The sequence below is a fragment of the Moschus berezovskii genome, chromosome 20 (assembly GCF_049115385.1).
Source record: "Moschus berezovskii isolate FMDL1 chromosome 20, NW_MosBer_1.0, whole genome shotgun sequence".
Classification (NCBI taxonomy): Eukaryota; Metazoa; Chordata; class Mammalia; order Artiodactyla; family Moschidae; genus Moschus; species Moschus berezovskii.
Window position 1 is genome coordinate 38,605,240 of NC_142479.1, and position 20,826 is coordinate 38,626,065.

Consider the following 20,826-nt stretch of genomic DNA (forward strand, 5'->3'; position numbering starts at 1 on the left):
ATTACTCAGCAATAAAAATAAAGAAAGTGTAAAATGGTGCGGCCACCTTGGAAAATAATTTCAGAATGTTAAGCGTAGAGTTACTGTGCTTGTGTTGTGCTTGTGCTAAATCACTTCAGTCGTGTCCGACTCTTTAGGACCCCATGGACTGTGGCCTGCCAGGCTCCTTTGTCCATGGGATTCTCCAGATAGGAATACTGGAGTGATTTGCCATTTCCTTCTCCTGGGGATCTTCCCAACCCAGGGACTGAACCCATGTCTCTTAGGTTTCCTGCCTCGGTTGTTTACCACTAGTGTAAGGGTAAGCAATTCCATTCCTAGGTATATTCCAAAAAGAATTGAAACATTTCTTCACAGACGTTTGCACAGGACTGTCCATAGAAATGTTATTCAAATAACCGAAAAGTAGACACAAACCAAATGTCCATTAAGTTATATTTGGATAAACAAAATGTGATATGTCCCTACCATGAAATAGTATTCAGCCCTGAAAGTAATGATGTACTGGTAGCCTGCTACAACATGGATGAACCTTGAAATGTTATGCTAAGTGAAAGAAGCGAAACACAAGGGACCACATATTATATGAGTCCATTTCTATGAAATGTCCAGAATAAATTCAAAGAGACTATAGCTGGACCAGTAGCTGGGGAGAGGGACAGGAGAGTGACTGCTAATGGGCACAGCATTTCTTTTGAGGGTGATGAGAAGGTTACATTAGCTGTGATGGTTGCTCACCTCTGTGGAAAAAAAAAACAAAACGAAACCATTGAAGCATAGACTAAAGGGTGAATTTTATGGTATATGAATTATTCTCAATAAAGTTATTATAAGAAACACAAACTGTTAATGCATACAACTGTTAATACACACAACTGTTAATGCATACAACATGGGTGACTTCCAAAAACATTATGCTGAAAGAAGCCAGACACAATAGAGGAGTACTATGTGATTCCATTAGTATTGAGTTCTGGAACAGCAAAGCCGATCTATAGTGATGGAAATCAGATCTGCAGTTGCCTGTGGCAGGGAGTGGGGAAAAGAGGGACAGTAAAGGGCACATAGGGAACTGGGGGAGGGAAATGTCCCCTATCTTGATTGGGGTGGGGATTACATGGGTGTACGCACTTGTCATTGAAAAAGACCCTGATGCTGGGAAAGACTGAGAGCAGGAGGAGAAGGGGCAGCCGGATGGCATCACCAACTCAGTGGACATGAGCTTGAGCAAACTCCGGGAGATAGTGGAGGACAGGGAAGCCTGGCGTGCTGCAGGTCATGGGGTAACAGAGTCAGACACGACTTAGCGACTGAACAACAATGCACTTATCAAAACTCATGAAACCGCACACTGAGATATGTGCATTAAATTGTAAATTTTTACTTCAATAAAGTTAGTTTTAAAAACAGATGTTCCAATATAAAATAAAAAATCAAGTGTAGATTTCAGTCAAGCAATGGAGTCAGGAGTGCTTTCTGACCTTTCCCACATCATGACACCCTACGGGAATGACAGTGTAGCTCTCGGAGGGCATTTTATTTATTTAAATATTTGGCTGTACCAAGTCTTTTTTTTTTTTTAATCTTTGGCTGTGCTGGGTCTTTGTTGCTGCTAGAGGGCTTTCTCTGTTTGTGGCAAGTGGGAACTGTTCTCTGGTTGCGGTGCTCAGGCTTCTCGTTGAGGTGGCTTCTCTTGTGGAGCACGGGCTCGAGGGCTTCAGAGCATGGGGCTTTGTTGCTCCGCGGCATGTGGAATCTTTCCGGACTAGGAATAAAACCCATGTTCCCTTCATTGGCAGGTGAATTCTTAACCACTGGATGACCAGGGAAGTCCCCGTGCCAGGTCTTACTTGCAGCATAGATCTCAGATCTTGTTGAGGCTTGCAGGATCTTTTTCTTTATTCTTTTTTTTAAGTTGCTGCATGTCAAATCTTAGTTGCAGCATGCGGTATCTAGTTCCTGTGACCAGGGTTCGAATCCAAGACCCCTGCATTGGGAGCACAGAGTCTTAGCTGCTGGACTACCAGGGAAGCCCTTATTTATTTTTTAAAATTAATTTTTATTGGAGTATAGTTGCTTGGAGGGCATTTAGAGTCTTTGGTTAGCACACTTGGGACCCACGGCTCCCAGCCTGGACTCTGGCTGCCCTGAACCTGCTGGGGGCATCAAAGCCTGCTAGGAACAAGCTCAGGAAGCTCAAGTGAGGTGGTAAAGAGTAGACTCTGGGGTCAGACTGAAGAGGGTGAGGGAAAGTTACTGCTCTTCTGATGACTGCCTGTGTGACCTTAGACAAGTGACCTAATCTTTCAGTGCCTCGGATTCCTCATCTGTGCAATCACACAGGAATGACAATGACTTTAAAAGATCATTGACACAATCAGATGAGATAATGTGTAAAAGTCCCTAGAATCTACCTGGCACAGGATAATTAATTAATTGGGACTGTTTTCATAAGAGGGGACAAGAGCTACTGGACCGTTTAATGAGAATGTAAACATTTCCCTGACTGATAACCTTTCTTGTTCTGAAAAAATAGACTATTCTTTTAAATTTTACATCTTGGGCATTCTAAATAGAAATGAATCTCATTGTGAAATACAGATTCATCCCCAGCAGGGTCCAGCCTGGCACAAAGTTGTCTGGCATTATTGCAATGAATTTTCACTGTGCCTGTCTGTCCTGGCACGTATGTGTCTGTCTCTACCCTACCTCCCCTCCCAGTCTTCTGCTTCTCCATGGAGATCAGAGACAGCCCCCAAATTAAGGGGGTGCAAAAGGAGAGGTGTTTGAGTGGGGGATCTCCTCCCTCTTCTCCCCCTTCCATCTCCTGGCGCCGATAATCACCGGGCGGTCTGAGGCTAAGTGGTAGTTTTGCCCACAGTGGAGGGGCTTGGAAACCACACCCCTCCTGGGGCCCTCCTGGCCATTCTCAGCATCTCTGTCTTCTCCACTGTTGAGATGGGTCTGAAGGGGGCATGGTGTTTCCCATGGTGTGGGTGCCGGAGACAGCGAAGGACTGACAGAGGAGCAGGTATGGGGGAGACAGAGGAAAAGGCGGGCTGCCAGTCAGACAGACAAACTGTGCTGGAGAGAAAGGTAAATGCTCAGACCAGGGAAGGGAAAGGATGATCTCTCTTCCTGGGCAGGAGGTGGATCTATCGCTTTGCCACAGGACTGGCTAAACACTTTGCAGGCCCCAGTATGAAGTGGAGAAGTGGGACCCCCGCCCGCCTTATTAAAAAAATTATCAAGAATTTTAAGACAGTGATAGCAGAGCATGACACCAAGCACAGGAGCCCTTCTGAGTGTGGCCCCTTGTGCCAGCACACAGGTCAAGGGCCAGGGAAGCCGACCCTGCCTCCAGCTTCCCCTCTCCCTTTAGCCATCTGATGCTGGTGACACTTACCCCTCAAGTCCCCAGCCATCTTCCCTGGCCTCTTTTCCTCCTCCTGATCCACTGCCCATTTTCCCCCTCCAACGTCCCTTTTAGGCCTGGATCCAGCTGCCCCTCCAGATCCAGACAGCAGCCCGGCTGTAGCCCCCATTGCCGCCGAGGGAGGGATACCATCCCTAGGGTCTGGTGCCTACTTTAGCAGGAAGGCCCGGCTCTCCTTCCGCCACCAGCTGCATGATGTAGCATCAGCCAACGACTCTACCATCTGATGCGGGGAACCGTGGGCTACACCTCCAGGCTTTGGCAACCTTCCTTCCCCACCTTCTCATCTGAGCCCAAGGCCCTTCCCCCAGGACTCTCATGACCTTCTATTAAATACACTGAGAGTTGCTTCTGAGTATTGCACGCGTGTGTGTGTGGTGTGTTTTGGAGAGGAGATGACAACCACGACACCAGGCCTGTGTGATGGGGCTGAGGTGGGAAGTGCAGCAGGGTGGGAGTGAGGACACAGAGTGGGAAACAGGAGGCACCTGATCTCCAGCAGAGCCCAGGTATGCCCAGCGGGAAGTAGGTTTTCTGAAACCAAGCTTCAGAGCCGAAGGTGGTGAAACCAGTTTGGAGCGGTTAGTGAGTAGGCAGGACAGCAGATTGGGCTAGGAAGCATATTCGTTTGATAAATATCAAATGTCCACTCCCTGCCAGGTACTGAAAATATATCAGTCACTCAAGCACAAGGAATTCTCTTCTCACTGAATTTGCTTTCTGGTAGGGGGAGGCGGATAATAAATAAGCATGGTAATAGGAGACACTGAAATGAACTGCTGTGAAGAAAATAAACAGATAATGTGAGAAAAGGGTAGTGGTGTTTCTTAAAATTCAGGTTAGGAAAGGCCTTTCTGTGGAGGGATGGAGTTTGCAGTATTGTAGAATATAAGGGAGAGAGGAATCAAAGATGCTTTGAGACAGGGAAGACTGGGAGAACAGGTTTTACAGAAAATCAAAACTTCTGCAGTGGTTATTTTAAGCTTGAGATACACGTTTGGGGTCAGAGATTCTTCACTTAATCCAGGACCTCACCACATCCTTAAGAAGATTCCTCTGTACCCCCTGAAATCTTCCAGGGCAGGATTGTTTTTTTGTTTGCTTTTGTTTTTTTGGCCATGCCACTTGACTTGTGGGATCTTAGTTCCTAACCACGGGACCGCTAGGGAATTCCCCAAGGCAGGATTCTATTCTAGAACCAGGTTTCCAAATATGGCTTTCACAGTTCCCTTAGCCATTGACTGGAGAAACAGATGAGAGAAGACTGTCGGTCACTGTCAGTGAGTACCACTGAGGTCAGTGGGTCCAGCCAGTCTTGCAGGGGCCAGAGTTCACTCCCAGTTTCCCATCTGAGGGACTGAAAGCTGACTTCCCATCACCCTCCCAAAGGAAAGGTTGCTGGAGCTGACCCACAGCACTCCCAGTGGCAGCTCTCTCCCACTCGACATCAGTCTTAAACTCCACTTGCGTCAAGGTCCACCTTCCATCCAAGAGCCAAAGAAGTCACACTGCTGCTTCTTATGAGGTGACAGAGGTGCGTGTGAAGACAGGGGACCATAAGCCTGGGTTGGAGATATGGAATCCTTCTGGCCTCACAGCCAGTAGCCTTCCAGGGGGCAGGCTGAGGGGAGGTGACTCCAGTCTCCATCAGAATTTTGAGTTCCATCTTGGGCTTGAATAGCAAGGGGAGTGGAACATCTGTGGAAAGCCCCCACATCAACCACAATCCTGTCACAAGGGCCTGGATGTGATAAAGAAAGTGTGGGGGATGATGACCTGGTTCTAGAAGGGTCCATTCCAGCTCCCTCAGGGCAGTGATTTATACAAACAGGAATGGGTCAGACAAGCTCATGCTTGAGATCAAGGAAAGAACCCCAAAGCACACAAATTCTCACTGATGAACTGTTTATTGAATTTTGAATGGGGTATGTATGGGGTGTCTCATTATATCTTAGGATCTCAGGATTCAGAGAGGTGGTAGAGTGGCAACGGTGAATTTGGGAATCTGGTCTCCCAGAAGTACCTGCCGCTCTACCCCTGGTTCTGCAATGGCTGCCAGGCGGATCACCCCTCCACTGGAGCCGTCCCGCTCCATTGCCAAAGCGAGAGCTGTGGATAAAAGAAGAAAATTAGGTTAAGAGAAGAAAGTTAGGATCACAAGGGAAGAGGAATGTTGATCTGGCTTGGGTAGGAAGATTTAGGCTCACAGACCCAGGAGCCCAAATTCTCACCATTGGCAGTGAACTGCAGGCATTCTTCCTTGGTCATGCCTTCCCGATAGGTAGCATCCACATAGCCATAAATATAGGAGCTCCCAGAGCCCCCGATGGCAAAGGGCTGTCGTACCATCATACCCCCCATGGGCACTGAGTACACCTACCAGACAGAGAGAGAAGAATGTCATCATTTGTACAAATACATTCACCTGTCCATTGTGGGAGTGGTCTGTGTAGAGTTAATAATAAGTGATGTAGAGACTGGAAAAAGAACTAGAAAATGGCTGGGGTGGGGAGAGACTGAAAGGCATGGCTCCAGCATTCTGGGGGTGGTGGTGTCTGACCTGTCCCCCTTCTTGAGGGTCCCAGCCGGCAATGATGATTCCTGCCATCAGGTCTTCTCGATATCGGTAACACATCTCCTTAAAAAGGCTGGCCGCTGTGTGCACCAGCGGAGGCTCATTCAGCTCAATGCTAGATGATGAAGACAGTCATAGGGAAGACAGTGTCAGACCATTCAGCCCTTCAGGTCTCAATTCCTTTCAGACACTTGCTCTTCCCCTGCCCACAAGTACCTGTGGAAACCAAGCTGGTAAGTGACTGCGTCAGCTACTGCTTGGGTATCAGCTGCTGAGCCTGAGCGGCAGCAGAAAATACGGTCGTGAATAGGAGTCAGCTTGTCAGTCACTCGATTGGCAATGTATGACCTGCAGGATGGCAGAATAGTGAGGGAAGGAGCCCACCTGTCTCCCACCTCCGTCTTTCACTATCCACTACCTCAGTAGGAATTCTAGTATTCCCGATAAGTCTTCATCTAAACTGAAACAGGCTGGAAAACAAACTTTTGCGACAATTTCACCAAAAGGTTTAGAGAAATACAAAGTAGTAAAAGATGGAACAAATCCTGATCTCCGGGGAGGGGAGAAATCTGCGTTCCCACAGCAGCCCAAGGAGGATAAGGATGGGCTGGCAGGCAAGGAAGGAAGGAAGGGAAAGATGGGAAGAAGATCTTTCACATAGTTGTCCTGAGCTCACCCAGTGGTTGTTCTGGAGTCGGCTCCTAGAACTACACCCCCATCAAATTGCACGGCCATGATAGTGGTCTGGAAAAAAGGATAAAGGGGCGAGTTGGCCTCTCCATATTCTCCAGCACACACAAACCTCAATGATCCGTCTATCCAGTCCCCAGAGTACCAGTTAAGTCGTGCGCCACCAAACCATCATCAAATCTCATGGTGGGGGGGGTGTCTCAATACGCCGCCGCCGCTGCTGCTGCTGCTAAGTCACTTTAGTCGTGTCCGCCTCTATGCGACCCCATAGACGGCAGCCCACCAGGCTCCCCCGTCCCTGGGATTCTCCAGGCAAGAACACTGGAGTGGGTTGCCATTTCCTTCTCCAATTCATGAAAGGGAAAAGTGAAAGTGAAGTCGCTCAGTCGTGTCCGACTCTTAGCGACCCCATGGACTGCAGCCCACCAGGCTCCTCCATCCATGGGATTTTCCAGGCAGAAGTACTGGAGTGGGGTGCCATACACCGCAGGGTATCATAATTCCAATCCTCAAATTCCCAAAGGGCCACCCTGGCCTTAAGTTTTTTTCCTGCAAGATTCCAGAATCCCACGCTTCAGTCTACCTTTCACCTCCCACCACATCACTCCTGCATCCTTAGGATACCTTTCCCCCTGACTGAGCTTATCGCACAAACCACCTCTCTCCTCCCGCCCCTTCAGTTCTCCCAACCCACTCCAGCGTTATCCTTCTATCTCTTCAAGCCTTGCGCATATCTCCTGAATCCCGAGTTCTTCCTTACCCCTGTGGAAACTTCCCGGTTCTCCCAGTCGGGGGCAATAGCCTCAGGCCCCAAGGCTGGTGCCAGCCTTGTTCCCCGAGCTGCTACTAAGGTGGCCGCCATCTTCCTCCTCCGGTATTGCCGCAAAGCAACTGCCGTAAAGCGCTCTGTCACGCTCTTAAGTCGTGCTCTGAGGACTTCTGGTTGACGGCAGAAGGGAAAAGAAATGCATAGGGAAAGTTCTTTTGCGACAGGGAGCGCTTGATGGCAGCGTGGCTGGCAAACAAACCAAAAAAACTCAACAGAAAAACCCGCAAACCGTGTGGAAAGACTACTTTCCTCTCGGTTCGGGCGGGACTGATAAATCTGATCGGAATTGCGGATCAAAGAACCTTCATGATAGACTTGTGCATCTCCGGTTTATAGTGACCGCACTATGTTTTCATTTCTCTTAGTTATATACTTAGGAGTATATAGTAGGAATAAAATTGCTGGGTCATGTAGTAACTTTTTGTTTAACATTTTAAGGAACTTACAGCTTTTGCGCAGCAGCTGCCTCGTTTTACATTCCCATTAGCGATGAATGAGGATTCCGATTTCTCCACTTCCTAATCGTTACTGAGCATGTTTAACTTTAGCTCTCTTAGAAGGTGTGAAGTGATAGCTTGTGTACCATTGAGCATATTTTCATGTGCTGAATGACTATTTGCATATCTTTTTGGAAAGTGCTTTGTCCATTTTAAAGTTGATTATCTTTTTTTATTTTTACTGTTGAGTTATTAAAAGGGCTTTTGTTTCGTTTTGTTTTCTTTCATAAGCAAAACATCAAACTTGTTGAAATAGGCTTTTTAATTTTTTTATGTATTGGCTGCACCTTGTGATTTGCAGGATCTCAGTTCCCTGACTAGGGTTCACAGCAGTGAAAGACCCAAATGCTAACCACTAGGTCACTAGGGAACTCCCAACATCAAACTTTTTAAAAATTTGAAGTATAGTTGATTTACAATATTGTTTTAGTTTCAGGTGTATAGCAAAGTGATTAAGTTACGTAAATAATATATATACATATATTTCCACCATAGACTATTATAAGATATTAAGGGTACTTCCCTGTGCTATTTACTTGTATTTTGGCTGCACTGGATCTTAGTTGTGGCAGGGAGGATCTAGTACCCTGATTAGGGATCCAAACCAGCCCCCCCTGCACTGCAAGCACAGACTCTTAGCCACTGGACCACCAGGGAAGTCCCCTTCATTCCCCCCCCCATTCATTTTTAATATAGTTATGTGTACCTACACGTATTCCTGAAGCCTGGCTTGGAGAATTTTGAGCATGACTTTACTAGCGTGTGAGATGAGTGCAATTGTGCGGTAGTTTGAGCATTCTTTGGCATTGCCTTTCTTTGGGATTGGGATGAAGACTGACCTTTTCCAGTCCTGTGGCCACTGCTGAGTTTTCCAAATTTGCTGGCATATTGAGTGCAGCACTTTCACAGCATCATCTTTCAGGATTTGAAATAGCTCAACTGGAATTCCATCACCTCCACTAGCTTTGTTTGTAGTGATGCTTTCTAAGGCCCACTTGACTTCACATTCCAAGATGTCTGGCTCTAGGTGAGTGATCACACCATCATGATTATCTTGGTCATGAAGATCTTTTTTTGTACAGTTCTGTGTATTCTTGCCACCTCTTCTTAATATCTTCTGCTTCTGTTAGGTCCACACCATTTCTGTCCTTTATCGAGGCTATCTTTGCATGAAATGTTCCCTTGGTATCTGTAATTTTCTTGAAGAGATCTCTTGTCTTTCCTATTCTGTTGTTTTCCTCTATTTCTTTGCATTTATCACTGAGGAAGGCTTTCTTATCTCTCCTTCTATTCTTTGGAACTCTGCATTCAGATGCTTATATCTTTCGTTTTCTCCTTTGCTTTTTGCTTCTCTTCTTTTCACAGCTATTTGTAAGGCCTCCTCAGACAGCCATTTTGCTTTTTTGCATTTCTTTTCCATGGGAATGGTCTTGGTCCCTGTCTCCTGTACAATGTCATGAACCTCCGTCCAGAGTTCATCAGACACTCTATCAGATCTAGTCCCTTAAATCTATTTCTCACTTCCACTGTATAATCATAAGGGATTTCATTTAGGTCATATCTGAATGATCTAGTGGTTTTCCCTACTTTCTTCAATTTAAGTCTGAATTTGGCAATAAGGAGTTCATGATCTGAGCCACAGTCAGCTCCTGGTCTTGTTTTTGCTAACTGTATAGAGCTTCTCCATCTTTGGCTGCAAAGAATATAACCCATCTGATTTCGGTGTTGACCATCTGGTGATGACCATGTATAGTCTTCTCTTGTGTTGTTGGAAGAGGGTGTTTGCTATGACCAGTGTGTTCTCTTGACAAAACTCTATTAGTCTTTGCCCTGCTTCATTCCATGTTCCAAGGCCAAATTTGCCTGTTACTCCTGGTATTTCATTCCAGTCCCCTATAATGAAAAGGACATCTTTTTTAGGTGTTAGTTCTAAAAGGCCTTGTAGGTCTTCATAGAACTGTTCAACTTCGGCTTCTTCAGCATTACTGGTTGGGGCATAGGCTTGGATTACTGTAATATTGAATGGTTTGCCTTGGAAACAAAGAGAGATCATTCTGTCGTTTTTGAGATTGCATCCAAGTACTGCATTTCGGACTCTTTTGTTGACCATGATGGCTACTCCATTTCTTCAAAGGCATTTCTGCCCACAGTAGTAGATATAATGGTCATCTGAGTTAAATTCACCCATTCCAGTCTGTTTTAGTTCACTGATTCCTAGAATGTCTGTGTTCACTCTTGTCATCTCCTGTTTGACCACTTCCAATTTGCCTTGATTCATGGACCTAACATTCCAGGTTCCTATGCAGTATTGCTCTTTACAGCATTGGACCTTGCTTCTATCAGCAGTCACATCCACAACTGGGTATTGTTTTCGCTTTGGCTCCATCCCTTCATTCTTTTTGGAGTTATTTCTCCACTGATCTCCAGTAGCATACTGCGCACCTACCAACCTGGGGAATTCCTCATTCAGTATCCTATCATTTTGCCTTTTGATACTGTTCATCAAGGGGTCCTCAAGGCAAGTATACTGAAGTGGTTTGCCATTCCCTTCTCCAGTGGACCACATTAAGGCAGAGGAACCAGAGATCAAATTGCCAACATCCACTGGATCATGGAAAAAGCAAGACACTTCCAGAAAAACATCTATTTCTGCTTCATTGACTATGCCAAAGCCTTTGACTGTGGATCACAATAAACTGTAGAAAATTCTGAAAGAGATGGGAATACCAGACCACCTGACCTGCCTCTTGAGAAACCTGTATGCAGGTCAGGAAGCAACAGTTAGAACTCGACATGGAACAACAGACTGGTTCCAAATAGGAAAAGGAGTACGTCAAGGCTGAATATTGTCACCCTGCTTATTTAACTTATATGCAGAGTACATCATGAGAAATGCTGGACTGGATGAAGCACAAGCTGGAATCAAGATTGCCAGGAGAAATACCAATAACGTCAGATATGCAGATGACACCACCCTTATGGCAGAAAGTGAAGAGGAACTAAAAAGCCTCTTGATGAAAGTGAAAGAGGAGAGTGAAAAAGTTGGCTTGAAGCTCAACATTCAGAAAACAAAGATCATGGCATCTAGTCCCATCACTTCATGGGAAATAGATGGGGAAACAGTGGAAACAGTGTCAGACTTTATTTTTTTGGGCTCCAAAATCACTGTGGATGCTGATTGCAGCCATGAAATTAAAAGAAGCTTACTTCTTGGAAGGAAAGTTATGACCAACCTAGATAGCATGTTAAAAAGTAGAGACATTACTTTGCCAACCAAGGTCCATCTAGTCAAGGCTATGGTTTTTCCAGTGGTCATGTATGGATGTGAGTTGGACTGTGAAGAAAGCTGATTGCCGAAGAATTGATGCTTCTGAACTGTGGTGTTGGAGAAGACTCTTGAGAGTCCCTTGGACTGCAAGGAGATACAACTGGTCCATTCTAAAGGACATCAATCCTGGGTGTTCATTGGAAGGACTGATGCTAAAGCTGAAACGCCAATTCTTTGGCCACCTCATGCGAAGAGTTGACTCACTGGAAAAGATTCTGATGCTGAGAGGGATTGGGAGCAGGAGGAGAAGGGGACGACAGAGAATGAGATGGCTGGATGGCATCACTGACTCTATGGACATGAGGTTGAATGAACCCCGGGAGTTGGTGATGGACAGGGAGGCCTGGTGTGCTGTGGTTCATGGGGTCGCAAAGAGTCAGACACGACTGAGCGACTGAACTGAACAGAACTGAAACTGTGAAGTCAGTATGAGGTTGGATGAACTTGAGTTAAGACCAAGACATACAAATGAACATACCCTTCAGGCAGTCAGATCTGAATTTGAAGGTACTGATTTAGGAGACAACTATTGTTAGAAGCAGCAGCTGATGCCCTGGGAGGGGGTGGGCTCTCTGAGGAAGACCACAGGAGAAAGAAAGACAAGATCAGGGTTGTATCTTGAGGATTCCCACCCTTCCCATCAGAGTCTTCACTTACATAGTCCTCCACCCTCCATTATAATCCCAGTTCACCAGACACTCCACCACCACTATTCCTTCCTGCTGCCGAGGGACTTCATACTTATTGACCATTTATGCTGAGTTAGTCTTCACATCAAGTCAACCTGTTATTTCATTAAATCCTGATAACAGCCATGGGAGGCATGCAGACCCATTTTACAGAGGACAAAACTGAGACCCAGAAAGATGAAACAGTATACGGAGTGTGAAATGAGCACAAGTTTGACATTAAACCCAGACTTCCTGATTCCCATTCACTTGGCCACCTCATGTGAAGAGTTGACTCACTGGAAAAGACTCTGATGCTGGGAGGGACTGGGGGCAGGAGGAGAAGGGGATGACAGAGAATTAGATGGCTGGATGGCATCACTGACTCAATGGACATGAGTTTGAGTGAACTCCGGGAGTTGGTGATAGACAGGGAGGCCTGGTGTGCTGTGATTCATGGGGTTGCAAAGAGTCGGACACGACTGAGCGACTGGACTGAACTGATACCTACACATTTTCTTCTGAGCACTTTTTATGCTACATCCCAAGTTTTGGTGTGCTTTGTTTTCACTTTCCCTAGTCTCAAAGTGTTTTTCTTGGAGTGGGGGAGAAAAAGTATTTTCCTGGTGATTTCTTCTGTGACCTAGTGTTTGGTTAAAAGTGTGCTTTTTTACTTTCCACATATTTGTGAATTTTTCAAATTTCCTTTTACTATTGATTTCTAATTTCAGCTTAGTTGGAGAAGATTTTGTGACTTCAACCTTTAAAAATATTTTGAGACTCTTGTGGCCTACTCTATGGTCTACTCTGGGGTTGCATGTGTGCTTGAAAAGAATATATATTTGACTGTTATTGTGTGGAGTGGTCTTCCTATGAACTTGGCATAATGTGTTTACATACTTCAGCTGGAGCTGGGGTTTGAATTGAAATATGACCCTGACACACCCTCGCTTAAAATTAACTCTCAAGATACAGTCTCCCATCCCTATAATAGTTTATAAGGGCCTTTGTGAACTTGCTCCTGCCCACCTGACTGTAATCACATCTCCTCTTTTAATATTTTTTGTTGTAGTAAATATAAATAATATAAAATTTAGCATTTTAACCATTTTTGGTATACAATTCAATAGCATTAAGTATATTTATATTGTTGTGCTATCCCCTCTTTTCGACACTCTTGACTGCAATCATCTGAACTATTTTTAGTGCTTCCTCATACATTCATTCATCAAAGAGCTGTTGAATGTCTGCTGGGTGCCAGACACCATTTGAGGCACTGAACGTACATCCAGGAACAAAGTAGACAAATTCTAGCCCCAAGGAACTTTCTACTGGGGGAGACAAAAAAAAAAGTACAATATATAGTATGTTCAGTTCAGTTCAGTTCGGTTCAGTTCGGTTCAGTTCAGTTCAGTCACTCAGTCGTGTCCGACTCTTTGTGACCCCATGAATCACAGCACGCCAGGCCTCCCTGTCCATCTCCAACTCCCGGAGTTCATTCAAACTCAAGTCCATCGAGTCAGTGATGCCATCCAGCCATCTCATTCTCTGTCGTCCCCTTCTCCTCCCGCCCCCAATCCCTCCCAGCATCAGAGTCTTTTCCAGTGAGTCAACTCTTCACAGTATGTTAGATAGTGAATTATACTAAGAAGAAAAACAAAGCAAGGAAGGGAGATAGGAAGGGTGTGTGTGTGTGTGTGTGCGTGTTGAAATTTTAGAAAGAATAATCAAGGCAGGTTTCACTCAGAAGACATGTAAAGACCAAAAAGAAGGAGGGAAGTCATTTGTATATATTGGAGAAAAGCATTCTGGACAGAGAGAAGAGCAAGTACAATGGTCCTGAGGTAGGATCTTTCCTGACATATTGTTGTTGTTGTTTAGTTGCTAAGTTGTATTTGACTTTTGCAACCCCCAAGGCCTACAGCAGGCCAGGCTCCTCTGTACATGGGATCTCCCAGGCAAGAATACTGGAATGGGTTGCCATTTCCTTCTCCAGGGGATCTTCCTAACCCAGGGATTGAACCCGAGAATCCTACATTAGTAGGCAGATTCTTTACCACTGAGCCACCAGGGAAGCCCCTGCCTGACACATTCAATGAATATTGAGGAGGTCAGTTTGGCTAGTGCAATCAGATCACAGAGGACTTTTGAGAAACTTTCATCCTTCTCAACTGAAGATATGATCCAGAAAATCTTCTGCTTAAGTTTTTATAAGTTTTAATCTAAGTGAAATAGGAAGCCATCGGAAAATGTTGAGCAGGGAAGTGACATGATATGCTCTACATTTTAAAGATCACTGTGGCTGCTTTATTGAAAATATGCTGTAGGGAAGCAGAGTATGGGAGAGAGAAACAGGAGGCTACTGCAACAATCCGAGTGATAGATAAAATTGACTTGATAGGTGGGTAGCAGTGGAGATAGTAAGAAATAGAATTTGACAGATTGGAGGTGGGTATGATGAAAGAGTCCAGAGTCTGGATGACCACAGGGATTTTTAGCTTGAGGACATAGAAGAATGGAATTGTCATTTACTGAGGTAGTGAGGACTATGGAGCATTTTAGGAGAGGATATGGGAAGCTCAGTTTTGGACTTGCTAAGTGTGCTATGTTTAGTTGAAATCCACATGGAGATGTGGAATAAGGACGAGTATACATAGTATTCTGGAATCCAGGGAAAAGTGGGTTGGAGTTATAATTTGGGAGTTATCAGTGTATAACTTTGTTCACTGGAGTCAACAAACGAAGATTATTGAGCTGGCGCCTGCTTGACGTGAGTCAAGACGCACAGGTTTTAGCCTTGTGTAGGCTGCAGTCCGTGGGGTCGCTAAGGGTGGGACACGACTGAGTGACGTCACTTTCACACATTGGAGAAGGAAATGGCAACCCACTCCAGTGTTCTTGCCAGGAGAATCCCAGGGACGGGGGAGCCTGGTGGGCTGCCGTCAGTGGGGTCACACATAGTCGGACACGACTGAAGTGACTTAGCAGCAGCAGCAGCAGCAGCAGCTGACGGGGAAGGGTGTCATTTATTGAGATAGGAAACATAAGAAGAGGTGCGGTTCTGCGGGGAGGTGACTGGATCCGTGTAGGATGTGTTGCATTTGCGGTGTCTGTGGAGATGTCCGGGACAGAGTTGGCTTTATGGGGGCTGGAGTTCAGGGGACAGGTCTGGACTGGAGACAGTAGTGGACAAGCGAAGCTGTAGGAATGACTGAGACAGGTCAGGGGTAGCGAGTCTCTAGGCGGCGGGGAATAGGAATAACACACCTTCTTCTTCCCGCATCTATTTTTCCTATTTCCCTTAAGCGCCTGCCATCATTGCACAAAACGCCCTATGTCGACGACTATCAGAGAATAGCCCCACTGTTTTTATTCCCCACTGTTCCTCCCTCCTCCAGGAGATTGCAGAGAGGAAGAGGCTAAAACCCCGCCCACGCAAGGTTGGTGACGTCACCACGGAGGCGGGGTATGTGGTGACCACGCCCCTGGCGCCGAGAGGCCAGCCGAGGGCTCAACCCCAGCCGCACCGGCGCCTCCGCGTTGTGCTTCCTTCCTTCCGCCAGCAGGTATCAGGCCAGCTCAAGCAAGCCACGCTCGGCCAATAAGCCCTGGGTACGGTTGTAGACGTCCTCCAGGGTGCCCGCGGCCCGGGCCAGCGCGGCCCTCGCCTCCGTCTCTCTGGCTCCGGGACACATCAGCTCAAGTAAGCGGCCGCGACTCGGGAAAGCGAGGAATGCGAAGTGGGCAGCCTGACGGACGAGCCAGGGGTGATGCGGTGCCAGGGCCGTACCATAAGCGTCGCTGCACTGAACGCCGGCGTCCGGGCCTCCAAGCATCCCGGTCGCCACCCCGTGGAGGCAGAGCTGGGACCAGCGTAGCGCACGGTGCAGCAGGAGCATCGTTACCGAGCCCGAAGCCTCGGCCGTGGGCGGTGGGGCGATCTCGGGCCGCTCCCATGCCACCATCGTCCCCAGGGACGTGTAGTGCGCGGCCTCTGGACCGTGCACCAGAGCTTCGAGGGCTGTCACTTTGGCGGAGGCCTCGCTTGTGGCGAAGGCGAAGATGGATCCGAGGGGAGTTAGGAACCTGTGTGTGTGTGATAGTGGGAGGGGTAGGAAGGTTTGAGAGAGGGCGATGGAGCCACCAAGAGGCGGGGACTGGATGGGAGAAGAGAGATCACTCACCTAACTAGCTCCCTCCATCCTGCCAGGTACTGTGACAATTCCACGTCCCCTTCCGGGTTCAGACTGGCGTGGAACGGCCTCATCATACGGCCCAGCATCCCCTGGGGGCCCAGACACTGAGGCTCTTTCAATTCCGGGCCCTCCAGGGGTCCCGACTGTTGCTGGACCTGCAGGTTAGATTTGAGGGCATCGAGATGGGAGCAGAACCCCTAGCTTGCTGGGCTCGCCAAGCAGCCCAGTTGGGCTCTGAAGAAATTATTCCTTAGATCTAGCTGGTGTTCCTCTGGCAGGACTCAGCTTCTGATGGGAGAGGGGAGAGTAGGAGGAGGGCCTGCCCTTCATCATATCCTCAGACTGGTCCACTTCCCCCGGCTCAGGACCCCGCCAGGAGCTCCCAGTTCCAGCCCTGCCGGTAGCGTACCTGGAAAGGCGGCGGCCCCTCCGCAATGCAGGACTGCGTCCCAGATCCGCAGCCTGAGAGGGGGAGGCGGGACAGAGCGGTGAGGATCTGAGGTGAGGCCTTAGGTCCCCAGGGCCTGGATTCCCCGGTTCCTCCCAGAGCAGGTGAGAGAACGGGCTACTCACGAAGGTTCCGAGCCCAGAGATAAACAAGCAGTAGCGCGAAGACAGCGAGAGGAATTGCGCTGTGCAGCCAGTGCCGCGGGATGTGCCGCGGCAGTGCGACCCCCATGGCTGCGGCAGGGACCACCGCCCCCTTGCCAGCCGCTAGCCGGGCTTTGTCCCTCCGCCTCCAGTAGGGGAGAGAAGCCGCAGTGCCTGAGGTGCAAAGAGTTAATAATTAACCTACCAAGGCCCCTTCCCCTATGCCCTTTGCCCCAGAGGGCAGCATCCGAGGGATGAGGGACTGGAATGAAGAGAATTTAGGGGATTCGGTAGCAGTGACACGTCTCTTACATTTCCCTTCCCTGATGGCTGGGTGGTAGTAAGAGGCAGCGTGGGTAGTGTGAAGAGAGGCTGAGGTCAGAAGCAGGTCCCCTACGGAACAATGGTAGGCCTTAAGCTGACTCTGGGCTTGAGTTCCTCCACTGTAAATTGAGGATAATAACAGGTTCTTTTGCAAGGCCTCATGTGAGGATTAAATGATATCATATGTGCAAGCACTGTAAATGGAAAAGCTTACCACAATTGCTCCATAAATCTTACTTTTTAAGTTCAAGCATGGGGCACCTGGGACCCAGGGAACACCCACTTCTAAAGTATCCTATCCTTGTGCATGTGTGCTAAGTCACTTCAGCCCTGTCCGACTCTTTGTGACATGATGGACTGTAGCTCTCCAGGCTCCTCTGTCCAGGCAAGAATACTGGAGTGGGTTGCCATGCCCTCCTCCAGGGGATCTTCCCGACCCCCAGATCGAACCTGCATCTCTTACATCTTCTACATTGGCAGGCAGGTACCACTAGCACCACCTGGGAAGCCCCATCCTATCCTCAGGGGACCTTGTCTTGAACTGGAAGCCTGATGTCTTATATACTTTAGGCTGTCTCCTTTTACATTTGTTTAATTCTTTAAACCTCCAAAATGATCCCTCAGTCAAACCAACCTTTATAAATACTTCCACATGTCAGGCCCTGTATAGGCCCCAGGAATAGAAATGTGCCTTTACAGAGCTCAAGGTGCATTGAAGAATTTATCATCTGTCTCTCCAACTGGGATGTGAACTCTGATGAAGACAGGGGCCTTCTCATGTTTGTTACTCTATTTACAGGATTTAGAATATTACCTGAGATACAACACATTGTTTCTAAATAAGTATGTATTGAATAAAGCAAAGGAATGTGCCTGAGGGGCAGGCCAATGACGGTTGGTACTACTCCCCAGTGGTGGCTTAGACTGTAAAGCGTCTGCCTGCAATGCAGGAGACCTGGGTTCAATCCCTGGGTCAGGAAGATCCTCTGGAGAAGGAAATGGCAACCCACTCCAGTACTTTTGCCTGGAAAATCCCATGGATGGAGGAGCCTGGTAGGCGACAGTCTATGGGGTCCCAAAGAGTCGGACAGGACTGAGTGACTTCACTTTCATTTTTCACTACTCCCCACAACAAACCTGAGCGGGTGTTTTGGGTTTTTTTTTTTTTTTTGGTTTGTTTTTTCAAATTAGGAGTCCCTCTGGTGGTCATAGCGGGGAAAACATTGAGGGAAAGGATACAGGAAGAAATGGAATAAATAGCATCTCCTGTCCTCAGTCACCTATCGGTAAACTTATTAGACTTCTTCCCTGTCTCTGTGTACAGTTTCTTTTGAGGGAGAGAGGTGTCCCAGATTCTCAAGGAGTCAGGACTCCAACCACTCGATGCTTCCTGGCTCCCATAGTCCATGGATTCTTTCTTACCCTGTCTCACTCTGATGCTCTCTCACATCCTGGAGGTCCCTGGGGTCCCTGTCCCCTGGGATTCTGGAACCATCACTTCCATCCCTAGCCTTGGGTTCCTCATTTCCCAATGCTGGACGTTCCCCGGTTTGCTGCCTGACCTTAGGCAAATTGTTTGCCATTTTGCAGCTCCAGTTCCCTCATGTGCAGAATAGGAAGGGTAATTTCCACCATCTAAAATTGTCTTGTGGATTAAATAAAATATGCCTGCAAAACGCGAACCATGATTCTTGGTTTAAAGTTTGTTAACGTTGTGTAAGTGGGTGGTTTTTCAAACTCGTGGTTTCTTGCTGCCCCTCCTCCTCTGGCGCTGGGCTGAGAGTCAAGTCTGTAGGCTTCCCGACTGGACCGGATTAGTTTTGAATTTCACTTAATCCGGGTGGCCCTTCCGCAATGCGAGCCCTCTTAAAAGTAAAGGTTGCTTTTAAGCCTGCTAAGGAGCCTGGGCTCACGGAGGCTGCGGGATGGAGCTAGGAGCAGGAGCCAAGCTGCCGCTGCTGCTGCTGCTGCGGGCCACTTGCTTGGGGTACACAGGAGCAGATGGCTACATGTCGGTCATCGAGGTGACCAACGGGGGCCCCTGGGGCGACTGGGCCTGGCCCGAGATGTGTCCTGACGGATTCTTCGCCAGCGGGTTCTCGCTCAAGGTAGGGACTCATGCCTCGGTCTCGGAGGGGACCCCAGAGCCGAGGGTGGCAGTCTTCTGACTCGTCGTGGGTCGCCCAGGTGGAGCCCCCACAAGGCATTCCTGGCGATGACACGGCCCTGAACGGGATCCGGCTGCACTGTGCGCGCGGGCAAGCGGATCTCAACGCGCACGTGGTGGAGTCCCAGTCTGGAAGGTGGGGGGCAGGGACCGAGGATCCCCTAGGGTCGGGATATGCCCCTTACCCTCGGTTACACACATCCCCTCCCCTCCCGACGGGCAGGTTCCTCCAGGAGGTTTAGACCTGGGAAGCGGGTGGGAGACCTCCCCCTCCCACCCCACCCCACCCCACCCCCCCGCATCTCGGTGGAGGTCAGGTGGCTAAGCACCTGGCGGGGAAGCCCCCGAGGCCTGGGTCGGGCTGGAGGTGGGTAGGGGGCGCCGCGGAGCCACTGCGTCTTCGCTTCCCTCGCAGGTGGGGATCGTGGAGTGAGCCGCTGTGGTGTCCCGTCGGCGGCTTCCTGGTGGCTTTCTCGCTTCGCGTGGAGGCACCCGCGACCTTCGGGGACAACACAGCTGCGAACAACGTGCGCTTCCTTTGCTCCGACGGCACGGAGCTGCAGGGGCCGGGCCTGACCTGGGGAGACTTCGGAGACTGGAGTGAGCTTTGTTCTAAAGGCGTATGCGGCTTGCAGACCAAGATCGAGCAGCCTCAAGGCGTCCGCGACGACACCGCCATCAATGACGCGCGCTTTTTCTGCTGCCGCAATTGATACCATCGCCGTCATCTCCCAGCCCGAAGCCTCGTCCCACTTCCGCTATTAAAGCTTCTCTGTCTTGGCTTTGGTCTGGCTTGCTTTAGTGATGGGGGATGGGGAATGGGAAACTGCGTTGTCCCGTGTTCCTCTTAACCTGGCATTGGGCCAGGCCCAGTTAGGGTTTAGTCTCAGAAGTCTGGGCTTCCCTGCTGGCTCAGACAGTAAAGAATCTGCCTGCAATGCGGTAGACCTGGGTTCCTTCCCTGGGTTGGGAATATCCCCTGGAGGAGGGCAAGGCAACCCACTCCAGTATTCTTACCTGGAGAATTCCCATGGACAGAGGAGTCTGGTGGGCTACAGTCCATAGGTTGCAAAGAGCCAGACACGAATGATCGACTAAGCACACTCAGAAGTCTAGGGCAAGCTACTGAAAGTTACCGACCCATAGTTCAGAAAAAAAAAAAAAAACGCACTTAAACAGATTTTGCTTACAGGTTGAGGAAGTCCTTGCTTTTCTGACAGCCTCTGCAAACATGTCATCCCCTTTAAGAGCCCAGGTTGTTTCCTTTCTGAACCACCAGTGATCCCAGATTAAGAAACTTCTACCAAATTAGGTGACAATGCTATATTGTCTTAAGGCTTCATTTTCTAGAACTTAGGAGACTAACATGTCTTTTCCATGCGTGCCTGCTCAGCCACTCAGTGGAGTCCGACTCTATGACCCTATGGGCTGTAGCCTGCCAGGGTCCTCTGTCCAGGGGATTTCCCAGGCAAGAATACTGGAGTGGGTTGCCATTTCCTCCTCCAGGAGATCTTCCCAATCCAGG

The 20,826-nt window shown here is 48.4% G+C and overlaps 4 protein-coding genes across 6 annotated transcripts; 2 read left to right on the forward strand and 2 right to left on the reverse strand.

The window, feature by feature from the left end:
* Positions 1–2,958: 2,958 nt before the first annotated feature.
* C20H17orf114 (chromosome 20 C17orf114 homolog) lies at positions 2,959–3,663 on the forward strand. Its single transcript, XM_055396375.1, has 2 exons — positions 2,959–3,031; positions 3,491–3,663. Exons 1-2 carry the CDS (start codon positions 2,959–2,961, stop codon positions 3,661–3,663), a joined length of 246 nt encoding a protein of 81 aa, XP_055252350.1.
* Positions 3,664–5,324: 1,661 nt separating this feature from the next.
* On the reverse strand, positions 5,325–7,616 carry PSMB6 (proteasome 20S subunit beta 6). The gene is made up of 6 exons (XM_055396386.1): positions 7,462–7,616; positions 6,688–6,755; positions 6,228–6,359; positions 5,997–6,126; positions 5,668–5,812; positions 5,325–5,545 (listed from the first exon to the last, which is right to left on the reverse strand). Exons 1-6 carry the CDS (start codon positions 7,561–7,563, stop codon positions 5,403–5,405), a joined length of 720 nt encoding a protein of 239 aa, XP_055252361.1. The 5' UTR covers positions 7,564–7,616; the 3' UTR covers positions 5,325–5,402.
* Positions 7,617–15,543: 7,927 nt separating this feature from the next.
* On the reverse strand, positions 15,544–16,898 carry GLTPD2 (glycolipid transfer protein domain containing 2). Its single transcript, XM_055404805.2, is given in 3 exon segments — positions 15,544–16,109; positions 16,208–16,374; positions 16,629–16,898. Coding segments are annotated over 3 exon segments (954 nt in total). The 3' UTR covers positions 15,544–15,592.
* VMO1 (vitelline membrane outer layer 1 homolog) lies at positions 15,544–20,082 on the forward strand. Of its 3 annotated transcripts, none has more exons than XM_088828833.1 (4): positions 15,544–16,720; positions 19,025–19,242; positions 19,322–19,437; positions 19,717–20,082. In XM_088828833.1, exons 2-4 carry the CDS (start codon positions 19,060–19,062, stop codon positions 20,012–20,014), a joined length of 597 nt encoding a protein of 198 aa, XP_088684959.1. In that variant the 5' UTR covers positions 15,544–16,720; positions 19,025–19,059; the 3' UTR covers positions 20,015–20,082. The 3 variants fall into 3 exon arrangements, with proteins under 3 accessions (XP_088684959.1, XP_055260757.2, XP_055260767.2); XM_055404782.2 differs by having other exon boundaries at positions 15,544–16,380; positions 16,585–19,242; XM_055404792.2 differs by having other exon boundaries at positions 15,544–15,726; positions 16,234–19,242.
* Positions 20,083–20,826: the final 744 nt, after the last annotated feature.